Source organism: Oncorhynchus tshawytscha, linkage group LG12 (genome assembly GCF_018296145.1).
Source record: "Oncorhynchus tshawytscha isolate Ot180627B linkage group LG12, Otsh_v2.0, whole genome shotgun sequence".
In the NCBI taxonomy this organism is placed as follows: Eukaryota; Metazoa; Chordata; class Actinopteri; order Salmoniformes; family Salmonidae; genus Oncorhynchus; species Oncorhynchus tshawytscha.
Window position 1 is genome coordinate 65,436,597 of NC_056440.1, and position 18,796 is coordinate 65,455,392.

The window sequence follows — 18,796 nt, forward strand, 5'->3', positions numbered from 1 at the left end:
CTTTAAAGAAATCACTATGAGACATCACCCCAAGTGAGCCCGACCGATCCCCCGCCCTGGCTCATGGACTAGTATGCACACTCCACACAAAAGTTCATGCACGCACACACATGCCTTTTCAACTCATTGTTGTGAAACTTACTGTTATCTAAATGCCAATTCTGTGCAAAATGATTACGCAATTTTTTCAAACACAGATCATGTCCATTATCTTTAAACACACGATAAGGCCACACACATTCAGGCATCTGGGAATAACACATTTAATATGTTCTGTTATTATCTCAGTACAATTATTGTAGCCTATCATGTTGACATGATGTAAGGCAACTTGAGTTTAATCCCACAAACTCCTTGAAGTTTTTAAAATGTATCCAAATGGAAAATGCATTAATCCACCATGGCCTGGATTCTCTTTAGTCAATTGGAAAATGTAGAGCAGACCTATACTTTGGACCTAAGTTTATTTGCCTTTATCTGTGCACATACTTAGCTATATGTGTTTATGGTTTTACAGAGGTCAATTCTACTGTCACTGATTACCACATAGTACAGCTGGTCTAGAGCAATGCTTCCCAAACTCGGTCCTGGGGCCCCAATGGGGGCACGTTTTGGTTTTTGCCCTACCCCTACACAGCTGAATCAAATAACCAACTCATCATCAAGCATTGATTATTTGAATCAGCTGAATATTGTTAGGGAAAAATCCAAAACTTACACCCAGGGGGGCCCCAGGACCGAGTTTGGGAAGCGCTGGTCTAGAGTCCCATATACGCCAACATTCTTTCATCAGATTACATTTTCATACACAATAGAAACAAGGGAGCTAAAACTGAATAAACACCAAATGACATGATACCGACTCACATGCAGCTCCTAAAAAGAGACATGTTCTTATTAGTCAAAACAAACAGAAGGCTTGTCGAGTTCACCACATGAACAAATGCATTTTCCTTTACAACTAAGGATGTCAAAAGTCCAGAAGAGTTGGACATGACTGTCAGAAGACAAGGCCACTGTCTGGGTCAGTGGTTGATTTAAAAGTCCTCTGACAGTTCACAGCAGTACCAATGTTAATCAACAAAATTCTTGGCCCTATAAAGTTTCATATGTGGTATAAATACAAAGAGTCTCTGTATTTTTGGACTTTTATAACTCTGATGGTCTTTATCTGGGTCATTGGTTTGTTGCTGCCAAACCTGTATAAAGTTGATCTACACCTGCAAGCTGCAGTGTGTTACATCAATGGTAGCCTTCAGAGGCACCCATTATTACTGTTGACACAGGTCCTTCCCTGAGGACCTTATTGTAGACCATTCACTATATCCCTGTGGTCTGTTGGTTTGTACACAAGGATTATGTCCATTAGAACTTCACAAAGAAAGTGCAGTCAGCCATAACAGGTCATTCTGTAATGTCAGGCCCCTTTAAAAGACAGCATGTCATCAGGCTGCCTGTAACAGTGCACAGGTGAAGGGGTGAAGATGAACAGCACTAATCTCTCTGTATTGCTCTTGATGGCTCTCCTCTTAAGCCTGTCTTGTGCGGAGGATGAGATGGCACCTCTATCCTGCCCAGAGTACCAAGAGGGTTTTGACGGCTCCTGTTATGAGTTTGTGGCTCTACCGCGTTCCTTCCTCAGTGGACAGGGCTGGTGTGAGCGGGGTGGTGGACACCTGGCCTTCATTCTAAATATTGATACACAGCAGTTCCTACAGAAGCACCTGCAGCCAGAGCAGGACTGGTGGCTGGGTTTAGCACCTGCCTCCCCGAACCTAACACTGGACTCTGCTGTTGCTGAAGGTAAGAGAGCAGCCCAGGCAACTAAAGTGGGCATTATTTGATGACACTAATGCATTAGATCCTTTGATCATGCAAATGATCTCAAAGGGTGGGAGTAGAGTACATTGTATTCATTTGAGCAGATATTGTACAGATAATCGTTACATTTCCACTGCTGTCTCCCAACCTAAGACTAAGATGCGGGGCTTGTTCACTCCCACATCATCTGGCTTCTTGCTGGGAGATTTATAATGTATTAATCTCGCACCATTGCTAGGAGACCATGCCACATTTACATCTATCCTTTTAGCAGCTAATGAGGTACACCTGTCATTCAATAGGTTTTGCTGTCCAGTCCGTTAAATTAAAGCAGTCTTTTTAATTCTCCACACAAAGGACGAAACTTTATCACCTAATATCGTTGTTTCCTTTCCTTACTGCTTCTTTACATATTTGATTAATGCCTCTGACATCCCTCATGAGAACACAAGCTATCATAGTATTTATTAAATTAACTAGATAGTACACAGTAAGCATGTCAGGTCGAACAGATGGGACATCTAATATTGTGGGAAAATAATACTTTATTTCCTCTCCTTTGAAGAGCAGGTGTTCCTAATGTTTTGTACCCTCAGTGTATATAGAATATAATACTTTCATTGGTGTTTGTGCTGTATATCCTCAGGTCCTCTCTCCTGGCTTGATGGCTCTGATGTCAGCTACTCTAACTGGGTGAACGACCCTGATCCAGGGGCTGGCTGTGGTCACATACTGAGGAGCTCAGGGTTTCAGTGGGAGGCAACAAGCAACTGTAGCCAGGAGCTGCACTTCATCTGCCAATTTGGTTTGTATTTGATGTGTGTGTGTTTGTGAGGCAGAGAGTGAGGAGTGCAGCTAGATGGAACTGTTAATATTGTAAAACAAACACAGCTGCAGCAAAGGAGGGAAATGCACGAGAACAAAATTCCACTTGAGGAAGGAGCTATTGTATAATCAACATAAAAGATGTCTTTTTCGCACTGGAAACCACAGTAGCCGAATAAAAGCAAAGCCACTGAATATAGCCTGAATATAGTGAAATCACATGCTTTGGTTGTAAAAACAATACAAACAAATAGAAATACAAGGTAGTAAATATTGACCTTTGCATTTAACGTATTGCACTGTTTGTCCTCCTGAGCTAGTGTTTCATGCATGGCAGACATTCAGAGTAGGCATTGTAATAAGGATCCTCTATCTAAACCATGTGTACTGATACCCCTCCCATAAATGTAATGGCTTTTGTACAACTCAATTCTAAAAAGGACGACAGCCTAATGAGGAAAACGATAATGACAATTTCATATAATTTACATTATTAGTAGCACTTTCTGTAGTGACAAAAACAGGCCCACAGTATATGCCCCTTATTATCCTTATTATCTACACAGCTTATCCCACTCTGTTACAGTATGTACTATGTAAAGTGATTTTCCTCTCCCTCAGTATATAGGAAGAAGTGGTTGCTGTGTGGCCTTCAGACAGTACCTGTACTACATGCTTCTCTGCTTGATTCTAATCTCTCTCCCTCTTATCAGTTGGATTACACAACAACCAATCTTTAGTCGACCACAATGTGAAAAATGGCACAGCATCATCAGCCAATCAACTTTAGTTGTCCCTCAGGCATATTCTAATAATACAGCAACACACATGAGAATATATTAAATTCAAATGCAGAATGCAATGTGATGCATTTCAAATTAAACTAAACAAAAATACCCAAGTAGGCCATTAACTTTGTTCTAGTTTGGTACATTTCAGTTCTTATATTTGAACACATTGGCAAGCTTGAGCGGAGACTAGCACCTAGCACACACAGTCATATTCATCACCCAGCTGTGTCTCTGGTCCACAGTCCAGAAAAACATCATCCTTCAGAAGCCCATCGGGGAGTTTGGCGTCATTAAGTGCTATAGCATGAACCAATCAACAGATGGTGCAAACTGCAAGGCCCTGTACGGAAGCCCCCTTCAAATCCAGGTAGAAGTAGAAGCTGGTAAGTAAAACCAACATGAGCCGAAATAAAAATATCTGGTCTTACATTTCCGAGTACAAATCTTGGTAGAATGAGACAACTTTGCTATCTACAGGTACGAATGTGACCTACAAACTCCACAGTGGTGAGATGTTGGTGGCCAATTCATCAGCAGTCAGAGGAATCGTCCCCCTCAACATCACAGTGGGACCAGAGGTGGAACAACAGCTGGGCTCTGGCTGCCACCAGCTGACCCTGCATGCCTCTAACGGGGTCTCGGTCTTGGGCGTGTCCACTGAGCTGCAGGTGTGTCTGCTGGAGCCTGTGGAGGGCCTCCTGGGATCAGTGATGGCTGAGGAGGGAGAGTGTCCAGACTCAGACCTCTATGTTAGTGTCTACCTAGACCGGGGAGCCCCGGTGCAGCTTCTCTTCCAGGTGTCTGGAGCCAACGGCAGCATCTCTGAGACCAGAGACATGCAAAACAGAAGCATGCAGGTTTACAATATCTCAACCACTATCCAAGGTACCTACCCTATCTACTCAAACTGTCATCCAACAAACCTTACTCAGAGATTAAAACAGAGCCTGACGAAGATAACTTTTTAAAATTCTTTATAATACTCTTGTTTATATTATTCAAATCAGCTGTTTTGTTACAGGATTTTTGCAAGTGAAAGTCAGGGCATGGAATGTCTTCTCACACATGGATGTGGATGTGGGGAACACAGCAGTTGTTTGTCACAACAGTTCAGACCTCAGGCAGAATGGCTATGCAAACACAGTATGTCAAATAGCTTAGAATTACAAAAAATGTATATATTCCTTTAACCTTAAACAGGTAGCACCTTTTTCACTAATGTGAAGGTAATTATTTTCCTGCAGTTTTTCTTCACATATTTGTTTTCATCCCCAGACAGAAAAGCATATGAGAGTTCGCCGAGCCTATACCTTGAAAATTACTGCCATTCCAGAAACTGCCAGTCAAGACACTGAAAGTGTCAAACTTGAGGTAACTGGCTTAGGAGGACTATCAAATGGAAAGCAGAGCAAATTTGAATGGGAATGCAGTAAGTACCAGTTAAGGCCTTTAAGCCACAGGGCTGTTGAAGAGAACCCTCTCACCTCACCCTATTACAGTATAAAATGAAAAACAATGACTGTAAATTTTGTTTTATAACTTCCATTTTCCGTAACAATCTCAATCGTTTTTTCCCCTCTGTTTACTCCGTGTTGTGTCTGTCATCTTTTTACAGCATGGCCTTATGGTGATGTTTTCTAACCATTTTCCCTTTCCAATTCCAATAGAAGAAGACTGTAAAGGGAAATGCCATGATAAAACAACAGACACGACTCGTTTGATTGAAAAAGACTGTCTTCCAAACCCATTTGAGTTTTTTGAATACACTTTTTCTGTGAAGACAAGGAGTGTCGATGGGAAATGGGTCGACAGGTTTTCAACATCCCAATGCATCACGGTTACTCCAACGAACTTCGCCAACTTTAGAATTTGGTAATATGGGGATACGCTTCAAATAGTGAAGTTAATATAATTATAAATATAATATATTTATAATATAATATAATATAAATATAATATAAAACAAAGTCATGCTATTTTATTTCATGACATGATAACTCCCATCAGTGTCATTATAAAAACAGGCAATGACAATATTATAAAAACTGCTATTTAAATATCCTAGAAGCCTATTAATAATTCTAGTATCATCGTCATAATCATCCTCAGAGAAGTACAGGTAACTGCCAAAATAAAGGAAACACCAACATAAAGTGTCTTAATAGGGTGTTGGGCCACCAGAACGGTTTCAGTGCACCTTGCATAGATTCTACAAGTGCCTGGATCTCTGTTGGAGGGAGGTGACACTAAGCTTCCTCTAGAAATTCCATAATTTAGTGTTTTGTTGATGCTGGTGGAAAACTCTGTCTCATGCACCACTCCAGAATCTCCAATAAGTCTGCAATTGTGTTGCAATCTGGTGACTGAGACAAACACACACACACACACACACCTTAAACCCCCTATGCTCCTTTGAGAGCCCTCACTGACATCTCTTCATCCAGCCATGGTAGCCAAAATAAAAATAATAACAACTGGGCATTTTTATACATGACCCTACGTATGAGGGAATAATAATAATAATTGCATAATTAACTCAGGAACAACACCTGTGTGGAAGGACCGGCTTTCAATATACTTTGTACCCCTCATTTAATCAAGTGTTTCCTTTATTTTGGCAGTTACATGTATGTTGGACATCATAAGGCTTTTGGACTGGCCTAGGTGGCCATACAGAATGATACTAAATATCTGGAATGAATTGGGTTAGACATGATTTAGCTTCAACTATTGACATATTTGTAATCCTTAAGTGTACAACAGGGTAATGACATTAGCATGCTAATTGACTGATTTAATTAAAATTCAGAAGTAAAGTGGTCACATTTAACATGAGTTGCTCTCATGCCTATGGAGCATGCTGTAATTACACTAATAATAATGTTGCATTAATTGCCCAATAATTACATAATAATGTATGTATTGCTTTGTTATTGCAAAGGTAAACTGTTTCTGGTACAACACTGTTCCTATTTCCATTTGTATGATAACAATAACTGCTGAACTCCATTGATATGTATTTACGAAGCAATAATCAAGTTACTATGTTACAAAATGTGAATTCAATGTTTTTAAGATCTATTTTATGCTAAAAACATTCCCATATTCTTTCAGTTGCCAGGATAATTGTAATATAGTGGATGTAAAAAAAGATGTCATATTCAAATTGGACTGTAACTCCAGTTGCCCAAAGGTAATTTGGCAAATTGAGGACCCAAAATCTTCAACAGTAAGTTTGAGATTCCTTTATTGTTGCATGCTGAATGCAATCATATGTTTTATTGGTTTCAAATCTAATTTTATTTGTCACATACACGTGTTTAGAAGATGTTATTGTGGATGTAGAGAAATGTTTGTTTTCATGTGTGAATGAGTTTCGTTGGAGTGCATGAATCAATTTATTGACTAACCCATGTTGTCTAATTTGGAGTTGACATATTGTAGATAAATAAAACAAGTTGATGCATAAACCCATTATTTGTGGACTGCATGTGATGGACATTACAATAGCCAGAGTTCAGCGTACATGAGGACAACATTTTGAATTCTGTGGTCTTCTAGGGTGCCCTGCAAAACTGCTACAACAACACAGGGAAAAAGCCACTTACGGAAAGAAAAGATCAAGATGGTCAGAAAGAGTACAAAGTGAGCAAAAACTACCTGAAAGAAGCTTCAGATAGGCTTCAGAATCTCCATGTGATAGTTTATGGTGAGTATCTATTCCTTGTATTTAATTCCAAAAACACTATAAGTACAGGCTAAATGTTTGGTTAACTCAGTTGATAACAGGATGTCCTTCAGATATGTTGATCTTGCATCAAACTGTTCTTTAGCATATCGACAGAAAAAAAGTCAACAAATTGTCATATTTAGACATTTCCCGACTGATCAATTTGACATCCCTATTTTTGTTTGAGATATTTATAGGAGCATAGTTGTGATTGATTCATCCTCAGAAAGTATGGACCTAATGTAACATGTTCACGAGTGGAAATAACATAAATATCCCTGTATATCACCGTTCTTTAGATAAGGAAACTTTTGAATATGCCAGGTACACCATTCAGATACCAGGTGTTACGACTCCTGCACCTGCTGATACTACGCCACCTGTAACCTCTGCTCCGACTATCACCTTAAGTCCCCCTTCATGTAGTATTTATCCTCCGAATGGCACTGTTCTGGATCCTTTCAATATCACCTGTACAACACCTACATCCTGCACAAACGGCTGCCAATATTGTTTTAAATCTGACCAAGGTGAGTATCCCTCTTTGCCAGTGTTGTATATTTCAGGAAACCTTCTCCCATCAAAGAAGTTTAGCACCAGAGCCAGATTAAGATAAAAATGCCATATTGATTTAGTAAAAAAAAAAAATCTATGTAATCAGATAGTTTTTCTTCTTTATCTTTCAGGTAAACATCTGCGCTGCAGTTCTGTAAATAAAGTAACGTTAATCTTCCTACCTGTTGGGGAGATAAGCAGCAACTACATGCTGTCGGTAGAGGTGACTGTTACAGAATTGAACACAAAGACACGTGGAAGTACCACAATCAACACTGAGGTTTGTTATTACCAAACAAAATAAATAATAAATTATATCATTTCATGTATGGGCTCTGTCTTGCCTTTCATCTCCATAGTTCACATCCATTTAGTAATTGGAGCACTCATTTAGTTGTTATCCCCCAAGGTGCGGCCAGCCAAGTCCGGAACTCCAGTGCAGGAGCTCCAATCTGCAGTGGCGTACACAGTGGCTAATCTAGGGCAGCAGGGGATGCTCTCTGGAGAGACCCTTGGACAGATGTTCAAGTCTGTGTCGGACATACTGAATAAAGGCTCCAGTCAGGAAAAGAATGACAGGATGAAGGTATAAGGAGTGTGTGTGTGTGTGTGGGGGGGGGGATACTAAATGAATATGAACTTTAAGACAAAGATAGTGGTATGTTTTCGTTGAGTTTACAAGACAGATGTTTGTGAGGTATCCTGATTGAATAATCCAGATGGAGATTGTGCAATTGGCGTACATGTAAAAGGTCCAGTTTAAGGGCTTTAAACATCATTCTTCAATGTTGGTGTGTCTCCTTAAGCTGCGAGAACAGATGCTGATGAATTTAACTGAAGCACTGGAGAACAGCTCCAGCAGCACTCCTCAGAAAGTGCAGCTGACGGCCAGAGCTGTGGCAGGACTCACCAAGAGGGGTGATGAGCTTAGTCCCGATGCTCAGGTACACTTGGATAGACCTAGCCCTCCATGGAAGCAGGGTAGCATGGAGTAATTCACACAAACACATTGGTCAAAATGTGCCCAGAATAAAGACTTCATTTCAGATGGTCTATTTTTTCCAGCTTGAAGCTAGCTTCCTGGTGGCAAACCTCAGCTCTTCCCTCCTCTCCATGAACGTCAGTGAGCATGGTGGAGAAGAGGAGATGGTGCAGGCAGCTACACCAATTGTAGAGGCAGCCAGCAATATCCTGGATGTTTCCTCAAATGTGAGCACATATTTACCTTCACTTAGTCTAATGACAGTAATGAAGCATCCTTACTTAACAGTTTGTCTTTCACAGAGAGAAGTCTCTGATTTACTTCTCAAGGGCATGGACAATGTGCAGAGTGCACTGTTGAATTGGAAGAAGGTTGATGAAGCTCCTGTGATTGTCAACAGCTCTCAGATCACTGTGTTTGTGAACAGGTAAGAAGAATGTGGGCAGAGGACATAATAAAAGGAACTGTAGTTTTAAAAAGCAACGATTGTAACACATCAGACATATTTTAATTGTTGTTACAATGCAATGTCTGCAAGACATTGCAACTGTTATATAGCCTCAATAATGAGTGACAGCATATCATGCCCTCTCAGAGTGTCAACAGAAACTATTCAGATGCAGTCTATAAGCAACCCAATAAGCTCCTCTGCAAGCTTTTCCTTCCCTCCCCTGGGTGTTGATGTCCTTTCTCCAGATGAACCAGTGGACGTGCGAGTAAGTGTGCATGTGGGACTATATACTGTATGTATGTATTATCATGAGTCAGTATGCATGAAAGGTATTTTCATTGTGAAGAGAGATATTTGTCTTTTTGTACCTGTTAGTTTTGTTGATGAATAATTAGGTATGGTTTTTGAACCCTCTCTCTTGATTCACTATTTCCCATTTGTTACAGATGCTAAGTTTCAAGAAGAACCCATTTTCATGGAGCGAGGAGAACAACATTACCGGCACTGTGGGGTCTGTCTCCCTGACAAGAGGAAATGGTTCTGTCATCCCCATAGAGAACCTATCTGAGGAGATTGAGGTCAGAGTGCTGCAAACCCCTTCATATTCTATGTCATTTGAGAGTGTAACAACTCTAATGTTGCCTTAATATTACCATATTAAATTAAAGATATAAGTTTGCAGATCCTGGATCAGATATCAGTGGCGAATGACATCCTGCTGTATATAATAAATGATATACCCATTATCTCTTCTTTGACAAACATAATCTCTTCTTTGATGCTCAGATCTTCTTGCCAAGGCCTGAAGGAGTGCAAGCAAACAGCACAATACTGTACTTGGGAAACTACAGCACACTGATGGTCGACGTCCCTTCACCTGATGTAACACTGGTGCTGAAGATAAAGCCATCGAAGGACATAACCTTTCAGCTGTTCCTGGGGTATAAAGACGACCCAAACGATAAACAATACATAGCCAAGACTCAGATGCCTCACCAGAGCAACACGCAAGGTGATGTACCTCCTGAACGTACATGAGTCACGTAGACATAACAATTGTGAAAAACATTTCATGTTTAGAAACTGTGTGTGTGTTTTGGGTACAGAGGAGAAATACACCTGGGTCCTGGGACCCAAAGATTTGACAGGAAAAGTTGGAGTGCATTATCTTGTTGTGAGGCCCATTGTGGAAGCAGGGGTTAAATCCGTCAATGCCACTGTGACTGTCACCTCCATTGCTGCTCAGTGCAAGTATTGGAATGAAACCTTATCCACCTGGAGTGAAGATGGCTGCAGGGTGAGTTAAACAAGTACTACACAACACAACACCTTATGATAAAACAAAGGCACATTGCAGCATCCCTGCAATCCTAGACCAGGCCATAATGAAATACATAAACCAACTGTGATCTCCTTAGGTTGGTCCTTTAACCACGCTATTGGCCACCCAGTGCTTATGTACGCACTTGACCTTCTTCGGGAACTCTTTCTTCGTCATGCCCAACCTCGTAGACGTGTCACGTACGGCTGAGCTCTTTGGCACCTTCACCCAAAATCCTGTGGTGGTGTGCTTTATTGGTTCCATCTTTGTTGCTTACGTATTGGTGGTCATATGGGCACGCAGGAAGGACATCCAGGACACAGCCAAGGTCTGACTTGAAAAACCACTGCTACCATTTTATCATCTTTGCTGTTGATGCAGAGTTTTACCTTCAAGTGTTACTTCTTATAGGTGAAGGTGACATTGTTGGAAGATAATGACCCATTAGCTGAATACCGTTACATGCTGAATATCAGCACTGGGCATCGGCGTGGTGCTTCCACCTCCTCTCAGGTCAGTACCAACAGTTTCCACTGCTGCAGGACATCATATTCTGTTCTCTGATAAAACCACACTCAGTCACCCTGACTCTGTGTTGATGCTGCAGGTTACTGTGACTCTGATGGGCATGCAGGGAGAGAGTGAGCCACACCACCTCACTGACCCTGACAAGCCTGTGTTTGAGAGGGGTGCAGTGGATACGTTCCTGTTGACCACACCCTTCTCTCTGGGGGAGCTGCAGAGCATCAGGCTGTGGCACGACAACTCAGGGGGGCACCCAGCCTGGTAGGAAAGGGGGAGGAGGGGAAAAATCCATGACCAAAGTTGAACTTTGAAGTGAAGATGTAGGTCTAGTTGACAATAAGAGTTTTCTTGCAGGTACATAAACAAAGTTATGGTGCAAGATGTAGAGACAGGACAGAAGTGGCACTTCCTGTGTAACTCATGGCTGACCATAGATATGAGTGAGTGCACTCTGGATAAAGTTTTCCCTGTAGCCACGGAGATGGATTTGAAGAAATTCAGGTGAGAAGGAACTTGAATGCACCTTGGAATGGTAAAATATTAATAAAAATCGAATTGTCCATTATGGTACAAGCTTCCTATACCGTATATTCTGCAGCAATATGTTCTTCATGAGGACGGCAAAGGATTTCCGTGATGGCCACATATGGTTTTCTGTGATCAGCCGGCCTCCAACGAGCACCTTCACATGTGTCCAGCGAGTCTCCTGCTGTTTCTCTCTGCTGCTGTGCACCATGCTGACCAGCATCATGTTCTGGGGCATCCCCACCGACCCCTCTGAGCAGACCATGGACCTGGGTATGGACGCCTGCACAGTATTGGTGGCATTTGGAAATGGTAGGTTTTCAGAACAATAACTCGTTCTTCTTTTTCTTTCTACTCCTGTAGGTCATATCGAGTTCACCTGGCAGCAGCTGATGATTGGAGTTCAGAGTTCAATCATAATGTTTCCAATTAATCTCCTCATTGTGAGTATCTTCAGAAACACCCGCCCCCGAGAGACGAAGCCTGGAAAGCCCAAGGCAGAGGTGTCCAAGCAGGGGAAGACTGGCAGAGTGTCTCCCTCTCAGCCCTCCTCCCCACAGAGGGACAGAGAACTCACACCAGACACAGTCATCAAGGTAAACTATGTCAATATATTAATATTCCAATTGAAGCCAACAGTCCCTACCATAAAATCTCATTTTAGATACTGTATGTCAACCATGATTTGTAAGTAGACAGTTGTAAGTTTGATCTCATCCTGGCTGTCTTTATTCTGTATTCTCTCCACATTAGCAAGGCTGTTAATGTACTGTATTCTCGCAGGACATAAAGAAGATTGCTCAGTCACTCTCCAAGGCTATGAAGAGCCCCATTCCACACCTGGAGTTAGAGATGAAGTCTGGACCACAGACTGATATCAACACTCTGCTCTCTCTGGTGGAGGACATCATCCGGCAGCAGAACAGAGTCAGTGGAGAGTTCTACACTGATGCCTCCAAGAAAGAGGGATCGCTCATTCTCTCACTAGGGGTAACCAATCTGCAAGGTACAGCCCGAGCCTCCAGATCCTACAATGATGATCATCAGTATTGGTTGAAAATGTTAAACTCTGTCTGACCCATATATTTCCTATATCCCTCTGCTTTCAGAGACCAGCATGTGTGGGAGCCCTGAGAAGACTGGGGATGGGAGACAGAAAAGGAGCACCAACAGCCAGTATCTGTACAGGCAGCTACGCCATGTAGAGAAGGAGCTGAGCCTACTGGGACCTTCTCGCTTCCCCAACCCAGACAGCTACTGCCAGGCAGTGCAGCAGGTCCAGGGCATGAAGGGACTGCTAGAGTCTTCCAGCCTGGCAGGGGATGAGCTGGCTCAAAGTCCGGGCCAAGCTGAGAGTAGTGATGGGGACAGTGGCAGTAAAAAGTGCTGTCAAGACGGGCTGCCCTGGTGGTTTGTGTTTATCGGCTGGATACTGGTGGTAGCCACCAGCGGAGTATCAGGATACTTCACCATGATGTATGGGCTGACCTATGGGAAGGACCGCTCTATAAGCTGGCTCATCTCCATGGTCGTTTCTTTCTTTCAGAGCCTCCTAATCATTCAGCCGCTGAAAGTGAGAAACATTAGATTAGAACTTTCTCATTTCAATTTAAAATGCCCTGCAGCATGTATCTGTAATCTGGGTATAACTTTGTGGATTTCCTAACACAGGTGCTAGGTTTTGCAGCCTTCTTTGCTCTCGTTCTGAAGAAAGTTGATCAGGAGGAGTATGGGGATCCAAAAATTGAGGGGGCACTCAGAAACCCAGGTTCTTTGTTTTCCTTATTTACAGTTTTGGGGAAATTCTGTTTACTTGTACATTAGCTAGACTTTTACAACATTAAGCCGTGTAAGATGACACAATCTGGTCCACAGATGACCCTGATATAGTCTGGGCTGTCAGGAGGGATAGCACACGTAGCTTCTACCAGCCCCCGCCACCCACAGACGTCGAGAGGATGAGGAACAACATGATCAAGGAGCAGAAGGTTTTCGCCCTCATCAAAGAGATTCTCAGTAAGAGGAACCACTTTTTCCTTCACTGCACTGTCATTCACTGCACCTATTGGTTAACATACATGTTTAAGCCCTATGATTCTGTTGCAGCCTACATGGGTTTCATGTGGATGTTGCTCCTTGTGGCGTATGGTCAGCGGGACCCTAACGCTTACTTCCTGATTCAGCACATTCGGCAGAGCTTCAGCCAAGGGATCTCAGACAGCATGAGCCACGGAAATGTGTTCACCTGGGCAAATACCTCTCTTCTCAGCAACCTCTTCGGAGAGTGCCCAGGTAGGATTCTCTAAAGAGGATGTTTATTTCTTTGAAAAACACGACACTCCAAAATGTCCTAAATAAAGGTATAGATTAAATCCTGTGTCAACAAAAGCAAATGGTGTGTTAAAGGTTTCATCACAGATGGGAACTCCAAACTGGTTGGTAATGCCCGTCTTCGCCAGGTGAGGGTGCAGAAGAATTCCTGCCGAATGGCCCGCTCCATGCGTCAGGCTGTACCTGATTGCCATGCTCCATACTCATGGGAGGTGGAGGACATGGGCTCCTATGGGCCAGGCTGGAACCGCTCTGCGGGTGAAAACACCTCAAAGACCCTCCGCAGCCCCTGGCAGTACCAAACCCAGGCCCGACTCAGAGCTCAACCCATCTGGGGCAGTGTGGTTCTCTACAGGGGAGGGGGGTTTGTGGTGGACCTGGGCCCTGACTCACAGAATGCTAGCAGGTAAGCTCACAATTACCAATGCTTCAAATTGATCACAATTATCATGCCATAGCAAATGTATATAATGTTATATAATGGAGGTTGGTGCCCCGGTCCCCAAAGGCTGTAGTCCGGCCCTGTGTATCGAAGGGTGTATTTTAATTATTCCATGTATTCTGTCCCTGCAGTACCCTTCAGTATCTGTTTGACAACACCTGGCTTGATATGTTCACCCGAGCAGTCTTTGTAGAGTTCACAGTGTACAATGCCAATGTCAACCTCTTCTGCATTGTCACACTCATGCTGGAGACCACAGCTGTAGGTGAGACAGTTGTTATATCACTCCATGAATACAGCATAAAGTAAGTATTTAAAGGCATCCAAAACTCAGATTGTCAGCACCTGTCTTATTCTCTCAGGAGCGTTCCAGTTTCGCAGTGAGCTGCAGAGTGTCCGACTATACCAGTCCACCGGTGGACTCCACATCTTTGTCATGGCCTCTGAGGTCATCTATTTCCTCTTTATCTTCTACTACATGTATGTTCAGGTAAGCCTTAATTTAAATACCTTTCTTATATGTAAAGCGTGTAAAATCTGTGACACAATGGTCTAGTGCCATTGTTCTGGAATTCCTCCTGAGTCTAACTCTTCTCCTCTCCTCACAGGGAAAGCTGATGAAGCAGCAGAAGTGGGCTTACTTCAAGACAAAGTGGAACCTGCTGGAGCTCGCCATCATCCTCCTGAGCTGGAGCGCACTGTCTGTCTTCATTAAGAGGAGCCTGCTAGGGAACCGGGACATGGAGTACTACCACAACCATAAAGACCAGTGAGTTCACACTGGGTTGGGGTATCATGAGTTTCTGTTCTTCTTTCGCTAGTCTGTTATCCCTATTGTTGGTCCGTTGCTCCTGTGTGATGTTCAACTTCTCCGCTCTCTATCCAGGTTTGCCAGTTTCCATGAGACAGCCACAGCAGATGCAGTGCTGGGGTATCTGATTGCATTCCTGGTGCTACTGGCTACAGTCAAACTGTGGCACCTGATGAGGTTCAACCCCAAGCTACACATGATCACAGCCACACTGCAACGTGCCTGGACTGACATATCAGGCTTCATACTGGTCATCACCATTATGTTCCTGGCCTATGCTATGATTGTAAGGGTCTTCCTGGAAAACTTTTCATTCTCCAACTTTCCTATTTGACATTCTCTTGTAGCAATGCATCTGTATTCCTAATAAATTGCGATGTGCTTGCTTTTGTGATAAATGTCTCTTCAATTTAACTGAATCTTTCACAGCTGAGTTATGATTCATTGCGCTTTGACACTAAATCTACCATGTGATCATTGTCTGCAGTCTAATCTGATGTATGGCTGGAAGCTGTACTCATATAGGACTCTCCTGGATTCTGCTCTGACCATGGTCAGCTTGCAACTGGGCATCTTCAACTATGACGAGGTTAGTAAAGGAAAGCTCTCTAAATTACAGCTATGGCCATGATGGCAGGTCTTTGATTGGTATCTCCTTCCAATCCAGGTTCTTGATTACAACCCGGTGCTTGGAGCGTTCCTCATTGGCTCCTGCATTATATTCATGACCTTTGTGGTTCTGAACCTGTTCATCTCAGTCATCCTGGTGGCGTTCACTCAAGAGCAAATGCATCACAAGGTACTGTGCATCATAATCATATAATATTCCTTGTTTATATAACGGATGGGTCTAATCCTGAATGCTGATTGGTTAAAACCGCATTCCAGCTGATTCCACAAGTTACCACTGACTAAATCTATGACGTATTTACTCTGTTCCATCTGACTGCGCAATCCACTGTCTCATCAGCCCAGCCTAGCAATTTACAAACTTGATCTCCACTATAAAAAGCATCTAGACATTATCTCACATTTATTTTAGACTGACATTTCGTTTTCAACAGCAGAGATTTGTATAAACCTTGCTGTCTGCATCTCCAACATTTTAAACATTGTTTCAATATTCAAATTCTATCTCCAGCTGTTCCATAGTAATGAAGGAGTCGGGACGAGACAGAGAGGCAGGCTGCGTTTCTCATCCAGTCAAAATCATGAATCAGCTGCCGTCATTTTTATGGATAAATGCAAAGAAATGTCAGTTGAAAATAGCTTGAACAAAACTAAGTGCAGCTAGTTTGCAGTCTTTCCAGCTTCAATTCGAAGTGATTAGCTGTGTTGTTGGCTAGCTCCTCTGAACAACAGTGTCCTGACAAGTGAACACATTTTCTATGCCAAGCGAAATCGTGCCTCATTAGCTCATTATATCACTAGAAAACAGTTTAAACAAATGCAAATGCAGTTACTTTGCTGTTATTCTGGCTGCATATTTTGTTGTGAATGTAAGTTAGCCATAGTTGGCTAGCTAGCAAGCAAGGGATAAGAACGTTGCCAGCCAGTACGGCAATGGAACATTTAGAATGTATAACTGGGTCGCGTCTATAAATACAGAACAAAAAGACTGAACGACTAGCCGGCTTGGGTAGGATGAAATAGTTTGAATAAATTAATCCAAATAACGTTTTTCATTAAAGTATGTCAATCATTATTTGAATATGTTGGTAACCCGAAGTCGGTGTTTGGAGGACTGCCAATATATCCTCCAAACACCGGCTTCGAGGGCATTATCACTTAAATAATACAGTATCAACACCACCATTTAACAGTGGCAATTGGCTACTGTAGGTGTATCAATGTCAGACCAATCAGATTTGACTGATCTTTTTTTTTACAGCCCTCAGAGGAGGAGGAGATAGTGGATCTGATGCTGATGAAGTTCTGCAGCTTGTTCGGGATCAAATATAAGAAAGAAGAAAGTAACAGTCCCAAGGTGATTGCCAACCATGCCTCTGTTACTAAGCAAGAACCCTCCACTATATCCTCAGAGATGCTTAGTTCTCAGTAAAGATCTGCCACTCTGTATGAATTGATATTGGAACTGCTTTCATTTATGTTGCTCAATAGGAGTATTAAAACATGTTATATCAAGACTTTTGCACCACTTGTATGGTTGCTTGTAGCTGTTTAATCAAATCAGCATATGTACCATGTAACCATATGTACATATGTACATGAAATAATAATTCCTCTATCTAACAGTTCTACTTTTTCAATATATTTAGTTCCAAAATAAATAAACAATATAAAGGGTGTTGAACCATAGCAACCTGTATGCTTTCATCATTATAATGGGTTGCATTAAGATCAGATAAAAGGCCTGAGATGACTGTTGTGGGCTGCACAATTCATTCTGATCACTTTCCCTAGGATAAAGAACTACTACAGAAATGGTTTAGTGCAGTTTCTGTTTTTACTTGTAAGAGTTGGGTGCAGACCTAAGTTCAAATGCATGTGTATTTGAGTATTTGTTATATAAATACTTGTTTTCTTTGTATTTGAGTAGTTTCAAATACACATCCTGTATTTGAGTATTTTCAAATACACAGCCCAAAACAGGTACCTTTATTTGGGTATTTGAATGGTTACAACTAAATTGTATTTTAAAGTATTTTTCAAATACTTGGGTTAAATGCATGAGAGTATATTTTTTATTTCAAGTAAAGTTTATCTGGATACTTATTTCGAAATGTATTGCAAAATAATAGAAAAATCTGGAAGTATTTTAACCCCCTTCTGGTTGGGTGACAGAGTTATACATGCTTGGTTGACAGGCCATGTCGAAGTTAAGTGAAGTTGCCATCCTATATGCTAAAAATATAAATAAGCCACACAATGAAACAATGAAAATGAAAACAGTTGGTTATAGGCTAAGCTAGCCGTACCATGCATAGATTAAGCAGAAATCTAGCTTTGCTTGACTGGCCCATAGTTGCATGGACAAACTGCAAGATTGGCTAGCTACTGTAGATAGCTACAACATAGGTGCTTTTCGCAATGCGGGTATATTTACATACACTAGTGTTGCTCCCTATTGTATTGGGTTGCACAAAAACAGTTTGTGGGAAGCCAGAAGTAAATACAAATTCAATTTCAACTTACTGTTCTGGTGTGCAGAATGGTTGGTCATTAAAGGGATACTTCAGGATTTTGGCAATGAGGCCCTTTATCTACTTCCCCAGAGTCAGATGAACTCATGGATACTTTTTTTATTACTTACCTCAATTAGCCACCATTTTCCCTACATTTTCCCCCACGTCCCCTAGCATTTCGAGTTTCAGCCAACGAGCTTTAGCCTTTCTCCATTTGAGTGACAGCTAGCAAGATGCACACAAAGCAGAGCGAGAAAGAGCACTGATGTGGTGCACATATCTGCAAATATGCGATGTAGTATGCAATTTTCGGGAAACACTTTTGGCTCATGCGTGCTACTTTCAGAACTACTGGCTACAAAAGTACTGAAGAATCTCTTTTAGATGGGAGGAATTTAAAACCAAATATCTAAACGAACATATTATTAAAAATACTTCCCAAAGGTGGGTCTATTTTAGGCCCACTTGCTCTCTACTTACCTCATGTCAAAATTAAATTCCCCTCTATTTTTAATAATATATATATAACATTTTCTAAAA

General features: G+C 41.8%; 1 protein-coding gene across 1 annotated transcript; it reads left to right on the plus strand.

Annotated features, from left to right (window-relative positions):
• Nucleotides 1-1,493: 1,493 nt before the first annotated feature.
• Nucleotides 1,494-17,834, plus strand: LOC112264197 (polycystic kidney disease protein 1-like 2). Its single transcript, XM_042331110.1, has 34 exons — nucleotides 1,494-1,803; nucleotides 2,468-2,626; nucleotides 3,680-3,820; nucleotides 3,915-4,322; nucleotides 4,459-4,580; nucleotides 4,713-4,808; nucleotides 6,999-7,146; nucleotides 7,854-8,002; nucleotides 8,132-8,308; nucleotides 8,529-8,666; nucleotides 8,788-9,131; nucleotides 9,300-9,420; nucleotides 9,602-9,733; nucleotides 9,942-10,167; nucleotides 10,262-10,452; nucleotides 10,574-10,804; nucleotides 10,888-10,989; nucleotides 11,084-11,262; nucleotides 11,356-11,502; nucleotides 11,600-11,799; nucleotides 11,890-12,122; nucleotides 12,310-12,532; nucleotides 12,636-13,099; nucleotides 13,198-13,294; nucleotides 13,402-13,542; nucleotides 13,633-13,818; nucleotides 13,933-14,263; nucleotides 14,431-14,564; nucleotides 14,662-14,789; nucleotides 14,908-15,068; nucleotides 15,186-15,396; nucleotides 15,598-15,699; nucleotides 15,778-15,909; nucleotides 17,002-17,834. Exons 1-34 carry the CDS (start codon nucleotides 1,518-1,520, stop codon nucleotides 17,170-17,172), a joined length of 6,411 nt encoding a protein of 2,136 aa, XP_042187044.1. The 5' UTR covers nucleotides 1,494-1,517; the 3' UTR covers nucleotides 17,173-17,834.
• Nucleotides 17,835-18,796: the final 962 nt, after the last annotated feature.

Bases quoted from the DNA above. Each gene is read 5' to 3' on its own strand.
- LOC112264197 (XM_042331110.1), top strand. From the start codon at position 1,518: ATGGCTCTCCTCTTAAGCCTGTCTTGTGCGGAGGATGAGATGGCACCT. The intron at 10,805-10,887 runs GTCTGACTTGAA...TACTTCTTATAG, and splicing joins ACATCCAGGACACAGCCAAG to GTGAAGGTGACATTGTTGGA. The intron at 15,910-17,001 runs GTACTGTGCATC...TTTTTTTTACAG, and splicing joins AAGAGCAAATGCATCACAAG to CCCTCAGAGGAGGAGGAGAT.